Raw genomic sequence first — 17,598 nt, 5'->3', positions numbered from 1 at the left:
GTACGATGAAGAAAAACAGACAATGCATTGCCGCCCGTGCAGATCTTACAGCGGAGAACCACTTGGAAAAAGTGGGGATTCTGAAGGTATATATATACTAAGCATGAATAACAGTGGGCCCCAGATTTTTGTTTTCCGCCCCAGCAATTTCCATCTCCGGGGCCAGTGTGGCCCCAGGCCAAATAAGTTAGTGTCGACCCCTGGATTGTCTGTCCAAGACAACCATGCTGGTAAGGCCCTGGAGAGGCAGCCGCTACCAAAGGGGTAGGGGCCAGGGGAGTGGCTGGATCGGGGATAATTCATTGAGGGTTGGGCTTGCGCCCAGATCCCCTCTTGCCAAAAGAAGGTTTCTTCGGATAGGGGCGTGTGCGACCATCACCCCTATTCGACTGTTTCGCCTTCTGGTTAGAGTTGTTAGAAGTCGAAGAAGGCGCTGGGCCGCTACGATTCTGACTCTGTTTGACAGCAAGCTCGGAAAGCTTGACAAAGTGTAGACTGTCTTTATCCTCTTGAGACTCTCTTTTGAGAGCCTCCAGAGACTGAGTACCTAGTGAGGCTTGTTTTACAAAAAGTGAGAGTCGCAGAGATTCTACTGTAGATTTCTCTGTGAGTCTTGATCCTTTAAGTAGAGCCTCACGCCGCCAAAAGACCGTTTGAGCGTACATTTTGGCTGAAGTAGCCATTTGTTCGGCCGTGACTTTTGCTGGAGCAGCGAAAAGAATCACGGCGTCCTCCTTTACGGCATCGTCTCGGAACCGAAAAGGCTCCAGGGAAGGTGAGATAGCCCGAGAAAGCGCTCTGATCAAGGTCTCGGACACAGAGGAGAGTTCGAGTGAGTACCTGCCGGTCTCCTCTACTCCCAAAAGGCCCTGTTCTGTGCAAGTCGAAACCCTCTCTTTCTGATATTCATCCTTCCGCAAGTTCACCAATTCCGGCGTGACCGAAAGAGGCGCTCGCGGAAGTGAGAAAGTGGCAATCACATTTTTCGTCTTCCCCCCAAAAATGCGGTTTGCATTGAAGGTTAGACGAAAGGAGAGAACTCTGTTGCGGCGAAGCAAGCCACGGCTGTGCTGAAGAAGGAGCATTGTCGTGTGCCGTCAACAATCGTTGCCGATCACGCGAGCCATTTCATATGCAACAGAAGGTGATTCCAAGAAAAGAAATCTGGAATCGGCTCCTTTGTCACCCAAGAAATCTCCAACCGCAGAAGGTGGTGGCGCCACAAGTTTAGAAGTGGACGTCACGCCTTCGACGAAATACCTGGAGGTAACTTCGGCGGCCAACTCAAGCGCTCGATAAAGTTTCCCCCGAGATGCGAATACGGGAATCAACCTCCGAAGAGTTATCCCGATCGTCGTCATCTTCTATACCGTCGTTGTCGACGACATAGTCGTCCGGCATAGACCCAGAGTTGTCATTCCCGGGACAATCATTGGCCGAAGCCGAAAAAGATTGTCCCCAAGTACCGGAACCGCGTGCCGAAGCACTGTGCGGAACCGATAAGGAAGGAGCGCTACCATAAGCTGGAACCGGCAGTAGCCGGAAACACCGAAGTGCTGTGACCGGAAGCCATCGCGTACAGCCCGGGACTGCCGAAGCGGAACCGGAAGTGAGAGACAGGGCACCGCTGCCACCAACGACCTGGAACCCCGAAGGGTTGACGTTGGAAGTTGCTGACAGTAAGGAAGAAGTGCTACGAAAACCTGGAACGCCCGAGGACGAACAAGAAGTAGCTGGAAACCCCCGTGCAGAAGCACCCGAAAACACCGAAGTGCTGCGAGCGGATACTAATGCGTACATTCCTTCACTCATCGGAACAGCCGAAGCGGAACCGGAAGTGAGAGACAGGGCACCGCTGCCACCAACGACCTGGAACCCCGAAGGGTTAACGTCGGAAGTTGCTGACAGTAAGGAAAAAGTGCTACGATTACCTGGAACGCCCGAAGACGAACCAGAAGTAGCCGGAAACCCCCGTGCAGAAGCACCCGAAACATCGAAGTGCTGCGAGCGGATGCGCGTACAATCCTTCACTCGCCGGAACAGCCGAAGCGGAACCGGAAGTGAAGGAAAGGGTACCGTTGTCACCAACCACCTGGAACCCCGTAGGATTGACACCGGAAGTTGCTGACAAACCTCTAAAATCCTGAACCGCCGAAGCGGAACCGGAAGGGCGAGGACCAACCTTGAAAAGTGAAGCCGCGTCACCAACGCCGGGAGGAAGGTAAGCCGTGGTAGAACAGGCTACTCCCCTCTCGAAGGCCAACATATCTCTCATCTGCTCTTTGAGAACATAGAGAATATCTCCTCCCTCGAAACGCTATGGCTGTCCTGCAAAGTAGGGACAGAAGAAAGCACAGGGGGTAACGGACACGGACGGTCAATCTCGACCCGCAAAAATTCGTTACTCTCAGGATTGAACACCTTCACGACAGAGTTTAAACAAGGAGAAGAAGCCTTCTCTTTCGGATGAGTTACTCTTTGACTTCGACTTCGAAAAGTCGAACTGCTCGGCAGATAAACAATAGATACCTGTCTGGCAGAGCTACTGCTCTTGTCCGCCATTGTGAAAACAGAACAAACTCCGTGAAAACAACGGAGAGAAAATTTTCACAAGTGAACACTTACAATAAACAAAAGTTGTAAACAAGAAAGATCTCACCAACAGCTTAGCAAGATGTTGCAAGTGAACGTAGGGTCAATGGCCTTCCAAATGCTGAAAAGCCTAGAAGTAGTACAAGCACATCTGAAAACAAGCGTGTTGAAGAAGGGAATGATTATACCGGTAGTATGTCCTGCGCATGTGCGGGCTGCCGGTAAGGGGAGGTAACTACCATTACCTTGTCAACAAGACTTTGTTTTTGTTTGGGAGTTACCTCCCCCTGTTACCAGGGTCAGTACTTCAATACATGTCTAAGCATCAAACTGAAGTTAATTGCTATATATATGTGAGTTGACGTAAGAATATGTTATTTAATTGAAGTTTTACAAGAATGCCTCCACTTGTGACTTTTTTCCGCACATCTGCGACATATTTAATAATCAAGACCTTCAGTTTTATTTCAACTGATAGAGATAAATAATGATAACAGGATTTTAATGCTGTTACGACTGTTAGCCAAAAGAGATCAATTTTCATTTGAAATAAAACACTAAAATTCTTTACATAATGTGTATGTCTTCAAATTCAAATATGCGCATACAAATCAGTGTCCACACAAACGAAAGCTTACACTCTTCAGGATGGCAGCCCGCCCGTTGACCCACCAGTTTGATGTCGCTTTGTTGTCACGGCCTTTGGTGATCTCACGTCGTATGACATAATTCTCACCATCACAATTATAACTGAAATGAACCCACTGTATAAGTAGTTAAGATAGTTGAACATTAATAAAAATAGGGGACAAGCAGTGAAGTACTCCAAATAGTTTACTAGTAGTATTATCATAACACCAACAGTATAAACTCAACAAAACGCAACTCACCTTCAACTATGTTCTTGATAAGTCTACTTTCTAAGTACAGTACTTACTTGTGTCATTAACCCCTTGACTGCCGGAAGAATTTAGTTAACAAAATTCAATAACAAATCATACCATACTGTTTGGTAAAACAATTATACCAAAACTGAGGAAAATGGTCTCCAACAGAGGCATTCTTCTTGCTACAATTCAAAGGGCAATATACCGCGGTCGTTTCTCTTGTAAGAGTATTTACATGGGTCATGGGTGGGAGCCCAAAATGTTGTCAGGACTGAACATAATGGAAGGCCGGGGTCCGGGAGCCGCTAAGGCCCCAGCGGGGTGTGGGGGCAGCGTCCTTGCTGGGGGTTTCGGGGGGCAGCGCCCCCCAGCCAAAAATTAATGTTAGCATTTCAGGGAGGGTTTAGGTGGCCTCTTCTGACTCTAAATCTAAGAACAAACAAGCTTTTTGGAGATGGGTCATTCTGAGATTACTGTCTCAGAGGGGGGTGACCTACTTCATGAAAGGAATACAACCATCATTTTCCATCAAATTAACTATTTGCTGTATCTGTATCGTGTCTCCAGGAATACATTTATATGTTTTCAACCCAAATTTGACCACTTTTTCTTTGCTAATTTGTTTGACATTTTAGTTTGCTAAAAATCGGCTGATTGGAGACTCCATTTTGTGACATTCCTCTCTTGACGAAAAACAGACGTTTAATTTCCAGTAATTTCAAATAATGTTCACTTGCTGACGCGTGCACTTCAATGCTGCTGCTGCTGCTTTGCCGCTAATGCAAGAGCGTGTATCCTCTGGCACTCACTTGCCAGAACGTTTGGCGCCAAAACCTCCACTACAACACCCTCCCCCTCCCTCCTTACTTCTAGGTCCCGCCCACATCCGCTATCTCCATTCCTTCCCCTTTCTTCTCCCTCCTTGTCCAGTCCTAAATACCATCACATCACCTTCAGTTTAAAAACAATTTATCGTTCCTCTAAACTGACACGTAAACTAAGAGTGAAGAGTGCAAACAAAGTGTACAGGTGCAAAGAGATTATGTGCATGTTTATGACCACAATATCCGGTTGTTAAAAAAATCGTTGTTTTACTCAGTAATTTGACCGGGCCCAAAATGCTGTTTGGTCGAGGCATTGTGTCAGGAATTACCCGGCACAGATAACCACTCATGGGAGTCATGGGCACACAATAACATTGTGTTGGATCTACCTTGCAGGGACACTTTATTTGTACACATGACTGCTACCCAAACACAGCTTTTGTTACTAAATATATAGTTTTGTTTGCCGGTAAATGCAACATAAATCTCAGAGGAGGTCGTGGTGTCAGACATTTTGGCCTCGACCGAACAAGAAGTTTTTGCATTTAATTAAATAATGAACAATAATTTAAAAGAACTACTTGAACACAATTTCATCCTGTCATGAGCCTGGAACCAGAAATGCTTACACTTACAGCAGTAAAAATGGTTGGTTATTGAGCGCGAGACTTGCAGTTTTACTTCCGTGTCTGTCAAATTCAAATTGTCAATGCTTCGACCGAACATGGTTTGGGACGGTTACGTACTTTGCTGCTCCATACAAGGGAAACCAACAAGTTTATTTGGACATGAAGTTTTCAACGATTTTCTTTTAACTGTATTTTTCAATGACTATGTGATAATGTCACGCTTTTGGGGGGGGGGGGGGGGGGGGGGGGGGGGGGGAGGAGGAATTTATGCACAAAATCAAAAACCTCTATTCCCGAAGATGTTTGGTTGCATCACTCTTGCCAGGGGGTCTACAAAAACAATTGGTATAGGTAAACAAATGTCAAGAAGGGTTTTAGAAGCCTCATCTCGCTTAAAGTTAAACAAAAACTTAAAATTGGAGCTGCACAGAATTAAAAATCTTGTAAACTTGATGGTATTTGATTTCTTCACCTAGTTTTGTCTTTGATTTAAAAAATTGTTTACCGAATTAAAGGAAAATCGCGACATGCTAACAAAAAGTGTATACAAACACAGGAAATAACAGTCACCTCTCTTGCATTACAACTTCTGTACTTGTAGCTTATGAATTTATCATTGCAGGACGTAAATTCTCAAATAATTGTTAGACCATCAAACAAATAAGAAACAAGTTTCAAGTCAGTTTTTTTTTCAATTGAACACCTTCAAAAGAGCTAACTGCTCAGGTTAAAACTAATAAAAGACAAAAGGTTTAGACAAAAACAGAAGCCTCCAGAGTTATATCCCTTGCCACACAATCTTCTGATGCTGCTTTTCAATTAATAATTTTAGGAGTTAAATTCTCAAATGATTGTTGTATCATAGCTTGAATTAAAATAGAAATAAGTTTCAAGCAAGTTTGTTTCACTTGCTAACTTTCTAAAGGACTCAATGTATCTGAAGCAAAATACCACTGGTTCATAGATCAGGAATGCAAATTACTGTAACTCTACCACTAAAAGTCTCTGAATCTCTGCAAGTGGGGTATATATATAAAGGAGTGGCTGACCTTGAAATCTACATTGACAGCAAGCCCCACTCCCCAGTATGACATGACATTGCTGCCCCCTTTGGACCTATCTGTACCCCCCCCCCCCCCCCTACCTATCATTCTGTACTATTAACTTGGTACCTTTTCTCAGAAATGATAAGTGGCTGACCTGACCCAGTGTAAACAACAGCTGCCAGGGATTTTTTTTTTTTTTAAAGGTACTATACATAAAAAAAAGTTGCCAAAATTCTTCCCAGGACGGAAAAACTCCCACCCATGGAGTAATGACTGATTTGTCATGAGAGCCAAATTTTTCTAAGGTGGCAGTCAAAGGGCTAAGCCAAGGTGTATTCAACCCCAACCCCCCCCCCCCCCCCCCCATTCCAATTTCCATCTACTTCATAATCTTTTGTTTTCTATCAACTTACTACTGAGGTGTTTTGATATTTCACATAGATCTCAGTTGAATCACAAAGGAAAAAAAGAATCTCTCTGACAACATGTAGTAACCATAACCAATCATTAATATGAGGAACAGCAAACATCAGCGATCTATTTCTGCATTTAGCCAATAAATAAATATGAATAACACAACAAGCTAGCGAATGCAAATAAGACACAAAGCTCAAGAAGATCCACACATTACTCACAGTTCCAGTTCAATGGTACCCTTGTTTGTGCCATAACGAACAAAGTCACCTGGACTGCTCGCTCGACCCAGCCACCCGGTTTTGCCCGCAAGGCCCAAACAGATGGCACAGACAATGGCGGACTTTCCTGTCCCATTTGGCCCGATGATCACGTTCAGGCTTGGACCCGTGTAGAACTCGACTGACTCATAAGTCCTGGCAAAGAATAGCAATAATCAGATTAAAGAACTTCTGTGCGTTGTGAGTGTGAACACTGAAGACAGCGACGTTAATAGAGTTCTATGTCTAGTAGTAGTACAGTAGTAGTAGTACAGCATGCGCAGCGATAATGTTGTTGCTTATCTATGTTATCTTGGTAGTCACTTCTTAAAACTTAATTAGCCTGAGCTTGAGTTTACAGTTTAAATTAATCTCCATAAGCGGCATAATTATAACCTACTGTGGAACTGGCAAAGCTCTTCTGAACTACTAAGTACCATTATCAACTACCAATACCATCAGCATTGTGTTGTTCTCAGGGTTCCATCTTCAGTTACTGATGCCTACTTTAAATTATGATCTGACACATTGTTCCAATTTTTGGGGGGGCTGACCCTCAATATATGATATATAGTTTTAACATGTAGGAGGTATTCTGACAAAAACATGTTTTTGAAGCAAGAAAATGTGGACCTTAACCTAGCGCCTTTGACACTGTTCTGAACTATTCGGGTGTTGATTATGTGGGTTTTAAAATAAATGCACATCACCAGATGTTAGTCACTACTGAGTGAAGTTCTACTTTAAACACAACTATAAAAACAGGCAATAGGCCTACATCGATTTATCATTTCCTAGTTTCAGTTTGTTGAACACTGCATTGAAGTTTGAACATCGAACCATCCACTGATTTTGCACATCTTTAAACAATGAAATCACTCTCCGCCCGTGATGCAAACGCACTAAAAACTATGGCACGATTGAAATAGCAAACAGAGCGGAACTCCTGCAAAAAAAAGAGTCCAAAACAGTGTGACGAAGGGATAGGATCACCACGCTCGAACTTACAAAATGTTTTCCAGTTTGATTCTCACGATAGCTCCTTCTTTAAAGCTGTTTGGGTCGCCATTTTCTGCCCTGGACTTGCCTCTGACCGCAGCATCGCCTCTTGATGATATGGTGTGATTGTTTGCAGGAGCAAGAGCTCTTCTCCTGTCTTGATGCATGTTTTTGCGATGGCACTACGATTGCTTTCGCGCCGTTTCACGAGTTTGTCTCCATTAAACACAAGGGACGTAACTGCAATGTTTTACTTCCGGTTTATACTTGCTCCACACGTGTTGTCATTTGATGGGACAAATTCATGTCATTAATCAAATGAGATCATTGATAATGGGGTTTGAATGACTCATTATGAAAAATCAGGAATTTAACATATCGGAGATGGTTACACGTTCTTGGAAAATACACACAAAAATAAGTCAAACGATGAACAACAGAACTTTCCGAAAGTGACGTCTGCTAGTGCTAGTTCCATTTCCTCAGGCACAGGCACGGACTCAGACATTTCTTTTGTATCTTCTGTTTACCGTTGACATAATGTTTTTGAGTTCTGAGCATAGGCGTCATTTCAAAAAGGAGTGGAAAGGCAAATTATTCAATCAGTTGTTTTTTAACCTACGAACTCATAATTATGTCGGTTACTAGTCTGTTCACGGGTTATTCCCCTTACACCATTGACATAACGTCCCTTTCTCTCTCTCTCTCTCTCTCTCTCTCTCTCTCTCTCTCTCTTTTATGCTTACATCATATCGACTTTAGGTCGACCGCTTTTGAAGTTGCGCTTTTCTTTCTTAGTAATTGGAACAAAGCTTTGTGTGTCATATTGAACTTCAACTCGGCGAAACGGTTATGTTCCCATTGAAAGTCTGAAGCAGACATAATTATATAGGGTTTTTTTCTTTTTTTTTCTAATGCTTAACCTATAATTATTATTAAATAGAAGTTTGGGGACTATGCAAACCATAATTTTGGTTCCGCATTATTTTGCCCTCCAAAGTCGATTCGGACGACTGTATGAGCTTGTTGGCAAGAAATGTAACCATTTGAGTTCTTTAAAACGCAGAAAAGTTGTTTCTTGTCACAAAAAGTGTTATTTGCATGACTGATTTTTTTCTCAGCATTGACCGTTGTTGTTGTTGTTTAAGTGTAAACCACTCCCACCACATATGACGGACAGTTATCTTCATATAATTTATATATATATATAAACGATGTTTGGTGGCTTGTCGTCAGACCAGCATTTTAATTGTTGTTGGTATATCAACAACAGTATTTCTGGTGTTATATATGCTGTTGTTGATATACCAACAACAAAATGCTGGTCTGACGACAAGCCACCAAACATCGTTTTTGTGTAGTGACTAACATCTGGTGGTGTGCATATTATAAGATGTTTGGTGGCTTGTTGACAGACCAGCTTTTTTGTTGGTCCAAGGGGACCATATCGTCTTTTGTTTCATCTTTATCGACCAAGGCCGAAGGCCGCGGTTGATAAATATGAGACAACAGGCGATATGCTCCCCGAAGACCAGTAACAAAATGCTGGTCTGACGACAAGCCACCAAACATCGTTTTTGTCATCATTTTGGTTGTGCAACAAAATGCACAATAACTTGACCCACAGAATCCAACTCCGGGCCACAAAGCATCGTCACAGTAGCTCGAGATAACACGTCAACCTTGTATTTGACGTCAAACGTAGCTTGTTGACGCTTTTCTTCCACTGAGTCTGAAAATGTACAGAGCTGCGATCATACGTACGTGTGAGTTCAGTAAGTGTTGAGCATATTTCTTTTCTTTTTCAGTGTTTATTTCTTCTTCTTCTTCGGCGTTCCAGTTAAGTGTTTATGACTTTTCGTTGTGGATTTTGCGATTAGAGAGATAAGTTGCAAATTGACCATGAGTCGCCGCGGTAATTATCAACATTGATTGGGTCTTTGAGAGTGAATGCTTACAATCATTGTCCTCGGAAACACAAATCCAAAGCCGCGATGGTTCCACACATCAAACAATCAGCCTGATTGGCTTTTACTTTGACAATCCACGTTTCACCTGAAAGATCAAACCCATTCACCACCTCGATTTATTGCATGGGGAACATGAAATTTATTTCTCAGGTGTTTGTGAATGAAAACTCGTGAAAATGATGACAAATATATATATATATACTAGATGATTACCCGCTTCGCCGGGTACCGGCTTCGCCGGAAAGAAGTAGAGCCGAATACCAGGCTGCGCACGAAGGAAAGGAGATAAACGCGCAAAACACTGGAGACCTTCTAAAAATAGTAACGTGCAGTGACCTTCTAAAAATAGTAACGTAGTAACGGGAATATGGATTGACGCCACACGGAGGAAGGGAGATAATCGCGGCTGAAAACACTGGAGAAGATAAGGAAGAGTTACTGGTAGTGGATCCCGAAAAAAAAGAAAACAAAATCGGTTCAGCGCGCACAGCGCTGCGCGCTGAGAGCACGTGTTGAAATATCTCATCGATGAGGTTGTGTCCGGGGTGTAGCTGAATACGGACTCCAAATTTGAAAAAGATCCACCGAGAACTTTGGCCGTGCATCGCGGACACACACACACACACACACACAGACAGACAGACAGACAGACACAAGTCGTATATATATATATATAGATATATATGTACTAGATGAATACCCGCTTCGCCGGGTACGGCTGCGCCGGGAAGAAGTCGAGCCAAATACCCGGCTGCGCCGGGGACCCGGCTATGCCGGGTGTACGCCGGCGCACCGCACAGAGGAAGGGAGATAAACGCGGCTGAAAACACTGGAGAAGATAAGGAAGAGTTACTGGGAATGGATCCAGAGAAAAACCAAAATCGGTTCAGCGCTGCGCGCTGAGAGCACGTGTTGAAATATCTCATCGATGAGGTTGTGTCCGGGGTGTAGCTGAATACGGTCTCCAAATTTAAAAAAGATCCACCGAGAACTTTGGCTTGGCATCGCGGACACACACACACACACAGACAGACACAAGTCGTATATATATAGATGTATGAAAACATGTTGTTCCCTGGGGAGATATCATTCATAGGCACAAAATAAATTTGAACCTTTGACAGAATATCTAATGTCATTCCTCTGATATTCAAAGAAAAACTGTATAGCATCTTGTGGAGGCATCATTTTTTTACAAAAACTATGAAAAACTAAGAAGATTGAACAGTAACTCCAGGAGATGAGCATCAGGTTTCCTCTGAGGGCACTGGTGTTAATACAACGATTCTAAGGATACAGTGTCTAAAGCATTCAAAGTGTTATCACTTCTTAAATCAGCACTTCATTGCAAGAAAGAGGATGCAATTGACAAAATCATGTTTCAATTGAATATCTTGTTAAAACCAATTTGACAAAATTAACATGACACAATGATGCTATGATGTTCAAAGCACATAAGTATGCTGAGCCAAAGTCAGTGTCGTGCCATCTTTGGCCTTAAAGTGATTGATTGCTTGTTCATTGATTGATTATTGGTTGATTGATTAATTGTTTGATTGATTGATTGATTGTTTAATTCATTCATGATTCATTCATTCATTCATTCATTCATTCATTCATTCATTCATTTATTCATGCACTCATTAACTGACTGACTGACTCAGTGACGGACGGACTGACTACATAGCATAGGTTTTCTTTGTGAACAATACAGACTACCCCAAACATCCACTAATATTATTTAGGTGGTTAACCTGCACAAGTAAAGGTACTGACGTTTTCGTTTTCGAATCTTAAAGGTAATTTCCTTCTCGTGAAAACCATTTTGACGAAAATCAGTACAGATCTGCCCTTGGACAAGAACATCCTTCCATTTGGACACATACCAAAAATCACCAGCTTTCTTTGCCAGCAAATTTGAATTTCTTTGTTTGAATTAATTTTGTAACTGACGCCTATCGAGTCAATCCGTAAAATTAATTTAGCAAAAACGTAACAATATTCACTGAACAAAGTAACCAGGCCGCAGATTGTTGGCACAGTTCTGATGGAAGGATGATCTTATTCAAGGTAAATCCTAGGCGGATCAATGATTGTTCGTGTACAAAATAGTCCAGACGGGAAGGTGGTAAGTACGTATAACTTTTAGGTAATTTTTCTGCCCCAAAATGCAATTAATGACTCTCAAAATGTTAGATTTCAGTGCTGGGGAAAAAAGGTATAACTTTCAGGTGAGTTTTTTCCCCCAAAAATGCAATTTATTACTCTGAAAATGTCGTATTTCAATGCTGTGAAAATTGATTGATAGCTATTTCTAGCATTAATTCAGGGTATTTTGGTAAATTACTGTCTGCCTGAAAGGGAAAACAGATTTTTTAAGTTACCTTACCTTGCCGGTTCTGGCCCAATTTCTACCCCCTTCAGTTTTTCTGGCAGCTTGGCTCTTCGAAATTTAACGACACGCGGCCAAGGCAAAAGGGGAGTTAATTTTGTAAAGTCCGTACCGTTAAAGAGAGAAGATCCTGAAAAGTGTTGTTCTATTTTTTAGGTTGAAGTTTCTTCCAACTGACAAGTTGATATGGTACAGTTGAGTGTTTTTCGTCTCAAGTCAGTAAGGTTTTGTGTGGTTCCTTTCGTCAAACATGATCGGCATGACTCAGTTATCCATGTTAAAATCAATATACTGAACTGAGAAGAATCCTCTGATTACGATTGCGGGCAATTATTATTAGATTTGTTTCCCCTTTTATACCTGACCCTCGTTCCCCCCCACCCCACCCCCCCACCCCCCACATCCCACTCACACACACACACTGTCTTCCCCTACCAGCCCCTTTTTTTTTCTTTTTTTTTCTTCTTGTTTTTCTTCTCTTCTTTGCAGTCGTTCATACGAAAAATCGATTAGTTTTACTGATCTGTTTTCAAAGCTAACACACTTGAAAAAGAAACTGTCTTCAAATGTATAATGATCAAGCAAGTCCGTAGTAAAAACAAAACAAAAACACGATATCACGGGACCATGTCTGTGGGTTGGTTATAGCCGATGAGTAAAAGAAACACTTTGGAAAAAAAAAGGGCTTAGGTTCTTTAAGGTGCATGTGCTAATTTCATTTCATTTGCTTGATCTCGAGAGCACCTCTCGACTCCTCTCTCCTGCTGCGTAGAGGGACAATTATCGCACTTATAGGCACGTGGAAGTCATTAGTTGCATTTGATTTGACGTCATCGCTTAATCAGCTAATGAGTTTTGAGACCCGTATGAAAGTGGATTTCAAGATAAACTGCACACGAAGAAAGAATTGAAATGAAATCAAGGTGTAGTGCTCGTTTGTGGTAGAGACATTAATTACAACGTCTGGTGGAGTTGTGCCACTGTCTCGGTCTCTCTGTCTGTGTGTCTGTCTTTTTCTGTCTCTCTCTCTCTCTCCCTCTCTCTCTCTCTCTCTCTCTCCCCCCCCCCTCTCTCTCTCTCTCTCTCTCTCTCTCTCTCCTCTCTCTCTCTCTCTCTCTCTCTCTCTCTCTGGAAAATATCAAGCCTGTTTTGAAAAAGAACGTTATGTGGACATTTTATGGAAAGATGTGTACAGAAATGTCATCGCTCAATTTAGAATGGGTGTTTCACAGATAAACAGGGCCGGACCCAGGGGGGGGGGGGGGGGGGGGGGGGGGGGGGGGGTTCCAGGGGTTACGGAACCCCACCCCTGGAAAAAGCATGTACCTTGCTTTGAGTGTTGTTGTTTTTTGGGGTTTTTTAAAATAAATTTTGTGTAACAAATTTTATTCAATGTGAAATCCGATGAGAAAAAGGCCCAGAATGCACCAGATTGCACAGATTTTAACCGTTTTTCAAACATTTTCCGGGGGAGCATGCCCCCTGACCCCCCTAGTTCGCAGCAGGCGCGCGCTTGTGGCTTCGCCACTTCGCTGATTTGCCCCCCCCCCCCCCCCAAAAAAAAAAAGGAGGAACCCCCCCTTACAACTCATTCGGTCCGGCCCTGGATAAATACCCACAGATATCGCTTCCAAAATTCAACAGAAAACAAGTGTTGCCCCTTTTGTGAAGATAAATTAGAGACCGAAATCCATTTTTTGTTTGAATGCCAAACATATTGTGAGTTAAGAATAAAGTATTTAGCACAGTTTTTAAGTGCTGGTGATCAGTTAGGCAGTATGATTACCATGTTTTTAAAAACAGGACACAGAAACAATTGTAGATTTAGCAAAGTTTTTGTTTTTTGCATTTCAGTTAAGATTGTCAATGTTAAATAATAATGAGGATTAATTGTCGCTGAAGCTTTTGTTGTTGCTGTATTTGTTGTTCGGTTGTATGACATATATTAGGCAGCATTGATGTGCATGATTATTGATAGAGGAAAGCTTGGAACAAACCACTGTGTATTTTGCATACGTTTAAATATCATGTTTTCTATTTTTTCCTGTGATTCATGTGTACCCCCCCCCCCCCCCCCCCCTGTCTATATGTCTAGCTATCTGAGTCTGTCTGTTTGTCTGTCTATCTGCCGTCTGTCTCTCCCTCCCTCCTCTCTCTGTCTCTGTCTCTCTCACACGCTTTCTCTCTCTTTCTTTTCTCTCACGCATGCACGCACGCACGCACACACATATACACACACAAACACACGCGCGCGCGCACATACAGACACACACACGCACCACTATCCCCCACACCCACCACCACCATTAAAATAAAAACACAGTGGAGAAAAAAAAAACACAGTGGGAAAAAAATACACAGTGGGAAATTGAATTCGACAGCGTTTCACGTTAGCGATTGTTCCCAATACCAGTTCCGTTGCTTTTCGACAGAGGCGTACGACGATAGACGATCTAGACGCACAGGTAGTGAAAATGTGAACAATTCTGCAGAGTGAGACATTTGGAAGGGGGAAAAATGCAGATGAGTATTTTGCCTAAACTGAAATTGTAATTTTTGTAACAAAAAAAGAATTCCGGTCGAATGTCGAAATGTCTTAATTGCTCCAAATCAACAACACATTCGACAATCCACAGACATCAGTGACGTCACAAGTGGTGTCAAATACCGCATGCAAACACGGATTCACTTCAGCATTTTACGGGTCCCAAGAACAACATCCATAATAACCGCAACAGTGACAACCACGACTTTGCAAGGGGTTATGGAAAATGCAAAAAGGGGGGGGGGGTGTATCGTTTAGCCCGCACCGGTGGCAGAAAACAAGGCCCTACAGGTGCCAATGAAGGGCCGGTGTTGTTTCACCTGCCTTCCCCCTGTGATTGATGGTCCTACGATCATGTTGAAAAACAAACCGCTTATTGATACGCGGGAGGTTTTTCTTTTCCGGAAACCTCGGTGAAAGGCTCGACTGACTGTCTCTCACAGGTTCAGGGAAATTTGGCTTTGCTGTGTGTGTGAAGGTGTGTGTGTGTGTGTGTGTGTGTGTGTGTGTGTGTGTGTGTGTGTGTGTATGCATGGCGGGCGCGAGGGGGGGGGGGGGAAGAGGAGGGGTGCTTATGCGTGTGTGTGTGTGTGTGTGTATGTGTGTGTGTGTTTTAGGTCAGAATCATTTGCAAGAGCCGTATAACTAAATTTTTGATATATAGAAAAAAAAGTTAGTTATTGGAACGTTTAAATTTTGACAAAACAAAACATTCACGAGTACATGAGAACAATAATGGTGACTGCGCGTGAGAGCGAGAAATGAAAAGACCAAAAATTACTATCACACTCTCGTGTGAACGAAGACGACAAAAATCTCAATTCGACACAGCACTATTTTTTTTAGGAAGACCCTAGGATGGAAACGTCGAATTATGATGTTTGTCGTCTTTGGTCACGGCCTGATTACAGTATGTTTTTATTATTCACGATTACGTGGACCTATAATGGTCTTTGCCGTGAAAAGTAATAGGATACAAATACAAGTGATCAGAAAATAAACGAATAAGCTGATCTGAGCGCGTGTTGTCCAACCTGAAGATTGCCGCGAGAGGCGATTTGTTTTAGTCGGTGATTTTTTTTAAATGTTTTTTTTTTTCAATCAACACTTACCTTTCAAACTACAGACAAAAGAAAAAAACTGTACCTCACTCACCGCAGTAAAAAAAACAAAAAACATCTCCTTATCTTCTCTCACCTCTGCTCAACTCCTTGCTCTAATCCCCCCCCCTCCACCCTTACTCCCTGCCCCCCATTAAAAGACAAAACCAACGATTGTATGTACCTCACATACTGCTGTCACCCCTATACCGATTTCTTCTCCCACCCCTATACCCATTTCTTCTCCCACCCCTATACCCATTTCTTCTCCCCACCCCTATACCCATTTCTTCTCCCACCCCTATACCCATTTCTTCTCCCCACCCCTATACCCATTTCTTCTCCCACCCCTATACCCATCTTTTCTCCCACACCTATACCCATTTCTTCTCCCACCCCTATACCCATTTCTTCTCCCACCCCCTAGACCCAACCTGTGCCGCTGCGTCCACCACCCCCTCAACTCCCACCTCCCCCCCCCCCCCCCCCCCGCCACCCAAGCCGCTCCAGCCTCTATACAAGCCCCCTTCCGAACTTTTCTGTCCAAAACCCAGCGTGATTCGGGTTTAGGGTTGCGCTAACTAGGCAGGGGTACTGTCAACCGCGCCCCATCAGTTGCACGTTATCACCGCACGATCGGAAGGGTTAACAACCGATCGCTGTCTCGACTCTTGTACCACAGGGGCTTGGAACTGAAGCGAAAATGGCCGCGATTAACATTCTGACGCTCTAATGAGCTTGTCGAGATTTCATCACTCCGCGCGACGTTCCAGTCAAACACGTTTTCGTATCGAATGTGTTCAAGCACGCAAAGAATACGGCTAAAAGGGGGGGGGGGGGGGTGGGCGGGAGAGAGAGGGAGAGAGAGAGCATGAGAGAGAGAGAGACGGGGGGGGGTGTGTGTGTGTGTGTGGGGGGGGGGGGGTTGTGGTGGAAAACATCTTAAGAGGGTGAAAAAATATGAAAATAATGTAACGGGATGGTGGGAAATGCAGGTGAGGGGGGGGGGGGGGGGGGGTCGAGGAGCAAGGGAGACAAAAAAGATTTCTGCTTAAATTGATTAGGCTTAGTTTTACAATGCAAAAGGCCAGTAACACTTCTTTATGCAAACGTTGAACGCCAAAAAAAAATCAAAATTCAAAAAACTAAAATTAAAACTTACCGTAAGTGTTCACGAAGTGTACCAGCCTCAACTTTCAAACTTTAGGTTTTAAGTTTCGAGTAATCATGGCTGACATATTCCTCTGTGTTACACCAGATGGAATATCACTCTCCTGTGATGGAGAAAATATACATCACTAAAAGTGTACACTTTTTTTTCTAAAGAATGTTGTTGTTGTTGTTTTATTTCAAGAAATACACTTATAACACTGGCAAAAGTACCGTACAATTTTGACCAATGACCTCAATAAGTGTCTGTACTACTCAACAACACTGGGTTCTTTTCAGTAAACTGCATGGTGCAATGTAAAGTCGCATACAAACATGTCGCTGAGCAGACAGCATCAAATTAGTACCCACCAAATTTACAACAAACAAGTCGCGTAAGGCGAAAATACAACATTTAGTCAAGCTGTTGAACTCACAGAATGAAACTGAACGCAATGCAATTTTTCAGCAAGACCGTATACTCGTAGCATCGTCAGTCCACCGCTCGTGGCAAAGGCAGTGAAATTGACAAGAAGAGCGGGGTAGTAGTTGCGCTGAGAAGGATAGCACGCTTTTCTGTACCTCTCTTCGTTTTAACTTTCTGAGCGTGTTTTTAATCCAAACATATCATATCTATATGTTTTTAAGTTGATTTCGAAAATTTAATTTTGATCATAATTTTTTATATTTTTAATTTTCAGAGCTTGTTTTTAATCCAAATATAACATATTTATATGTCTTTGGAATCAGAAAATGATGAAGAATAAGATGAACGTAAATTTGGATCGTTT

The 17,598-nt window shown here is 42.9% G+C and overlaps 1 protein-coding gene across 1 annotated transcript in view; it reads right to left on the bottom strand.

The window, feature by feature from the left end:
* LOC138977211 (structural maintenance of chromosomes protein 5-like) overlaps positions 1 to 7,872 on the bottom strand; it is a 47,479-nt gene extending 39,607 nt beyond the window's left edge. The window contains exons 1-3 of the mRNA XM_070350117.1: positions 7,661 to 7,872; positions 6,614 to 6,808; positions 3,231 to 3,342 (exon numbers count right to left, since the gene is read on the bottom strand). Of these exons, the coding sequence (XP_070206218.1) occupies positions 3,231 to 3,342; positions 6,614 to 6,808; positions 7,661 to 7,818 (465 nt within the window). The 5' untranslated portion in view covers positions 7,819 to 7,872. The remainder of the gene's footprint in view (positions 1 to 3,230; positions 3,343 to 6,613; positions 6,809 to 7,660) is intronic.
* Between the last annotated feature and the right edge of the window lie 9,726 nt (positions 7,873 to 17,598).

Source organism: Littorina saxatilis, linkage group LG1 (genome assembly GCF_037325665.1).
Source record: "Littorina saxatilis isolate snail1 linkage group LG1, US_GU_Lsax_2.0, whole genome shotgun sequence".
NCBI lineage: Eukaryota > Metazoa > Mollusca > Gastropoda > Littorinimorpha > Littorinidae > Littorina > Littorina saxatilis.
This window is presented reverse-complemented; position numbering and strand designations above follow the sequence as displayed.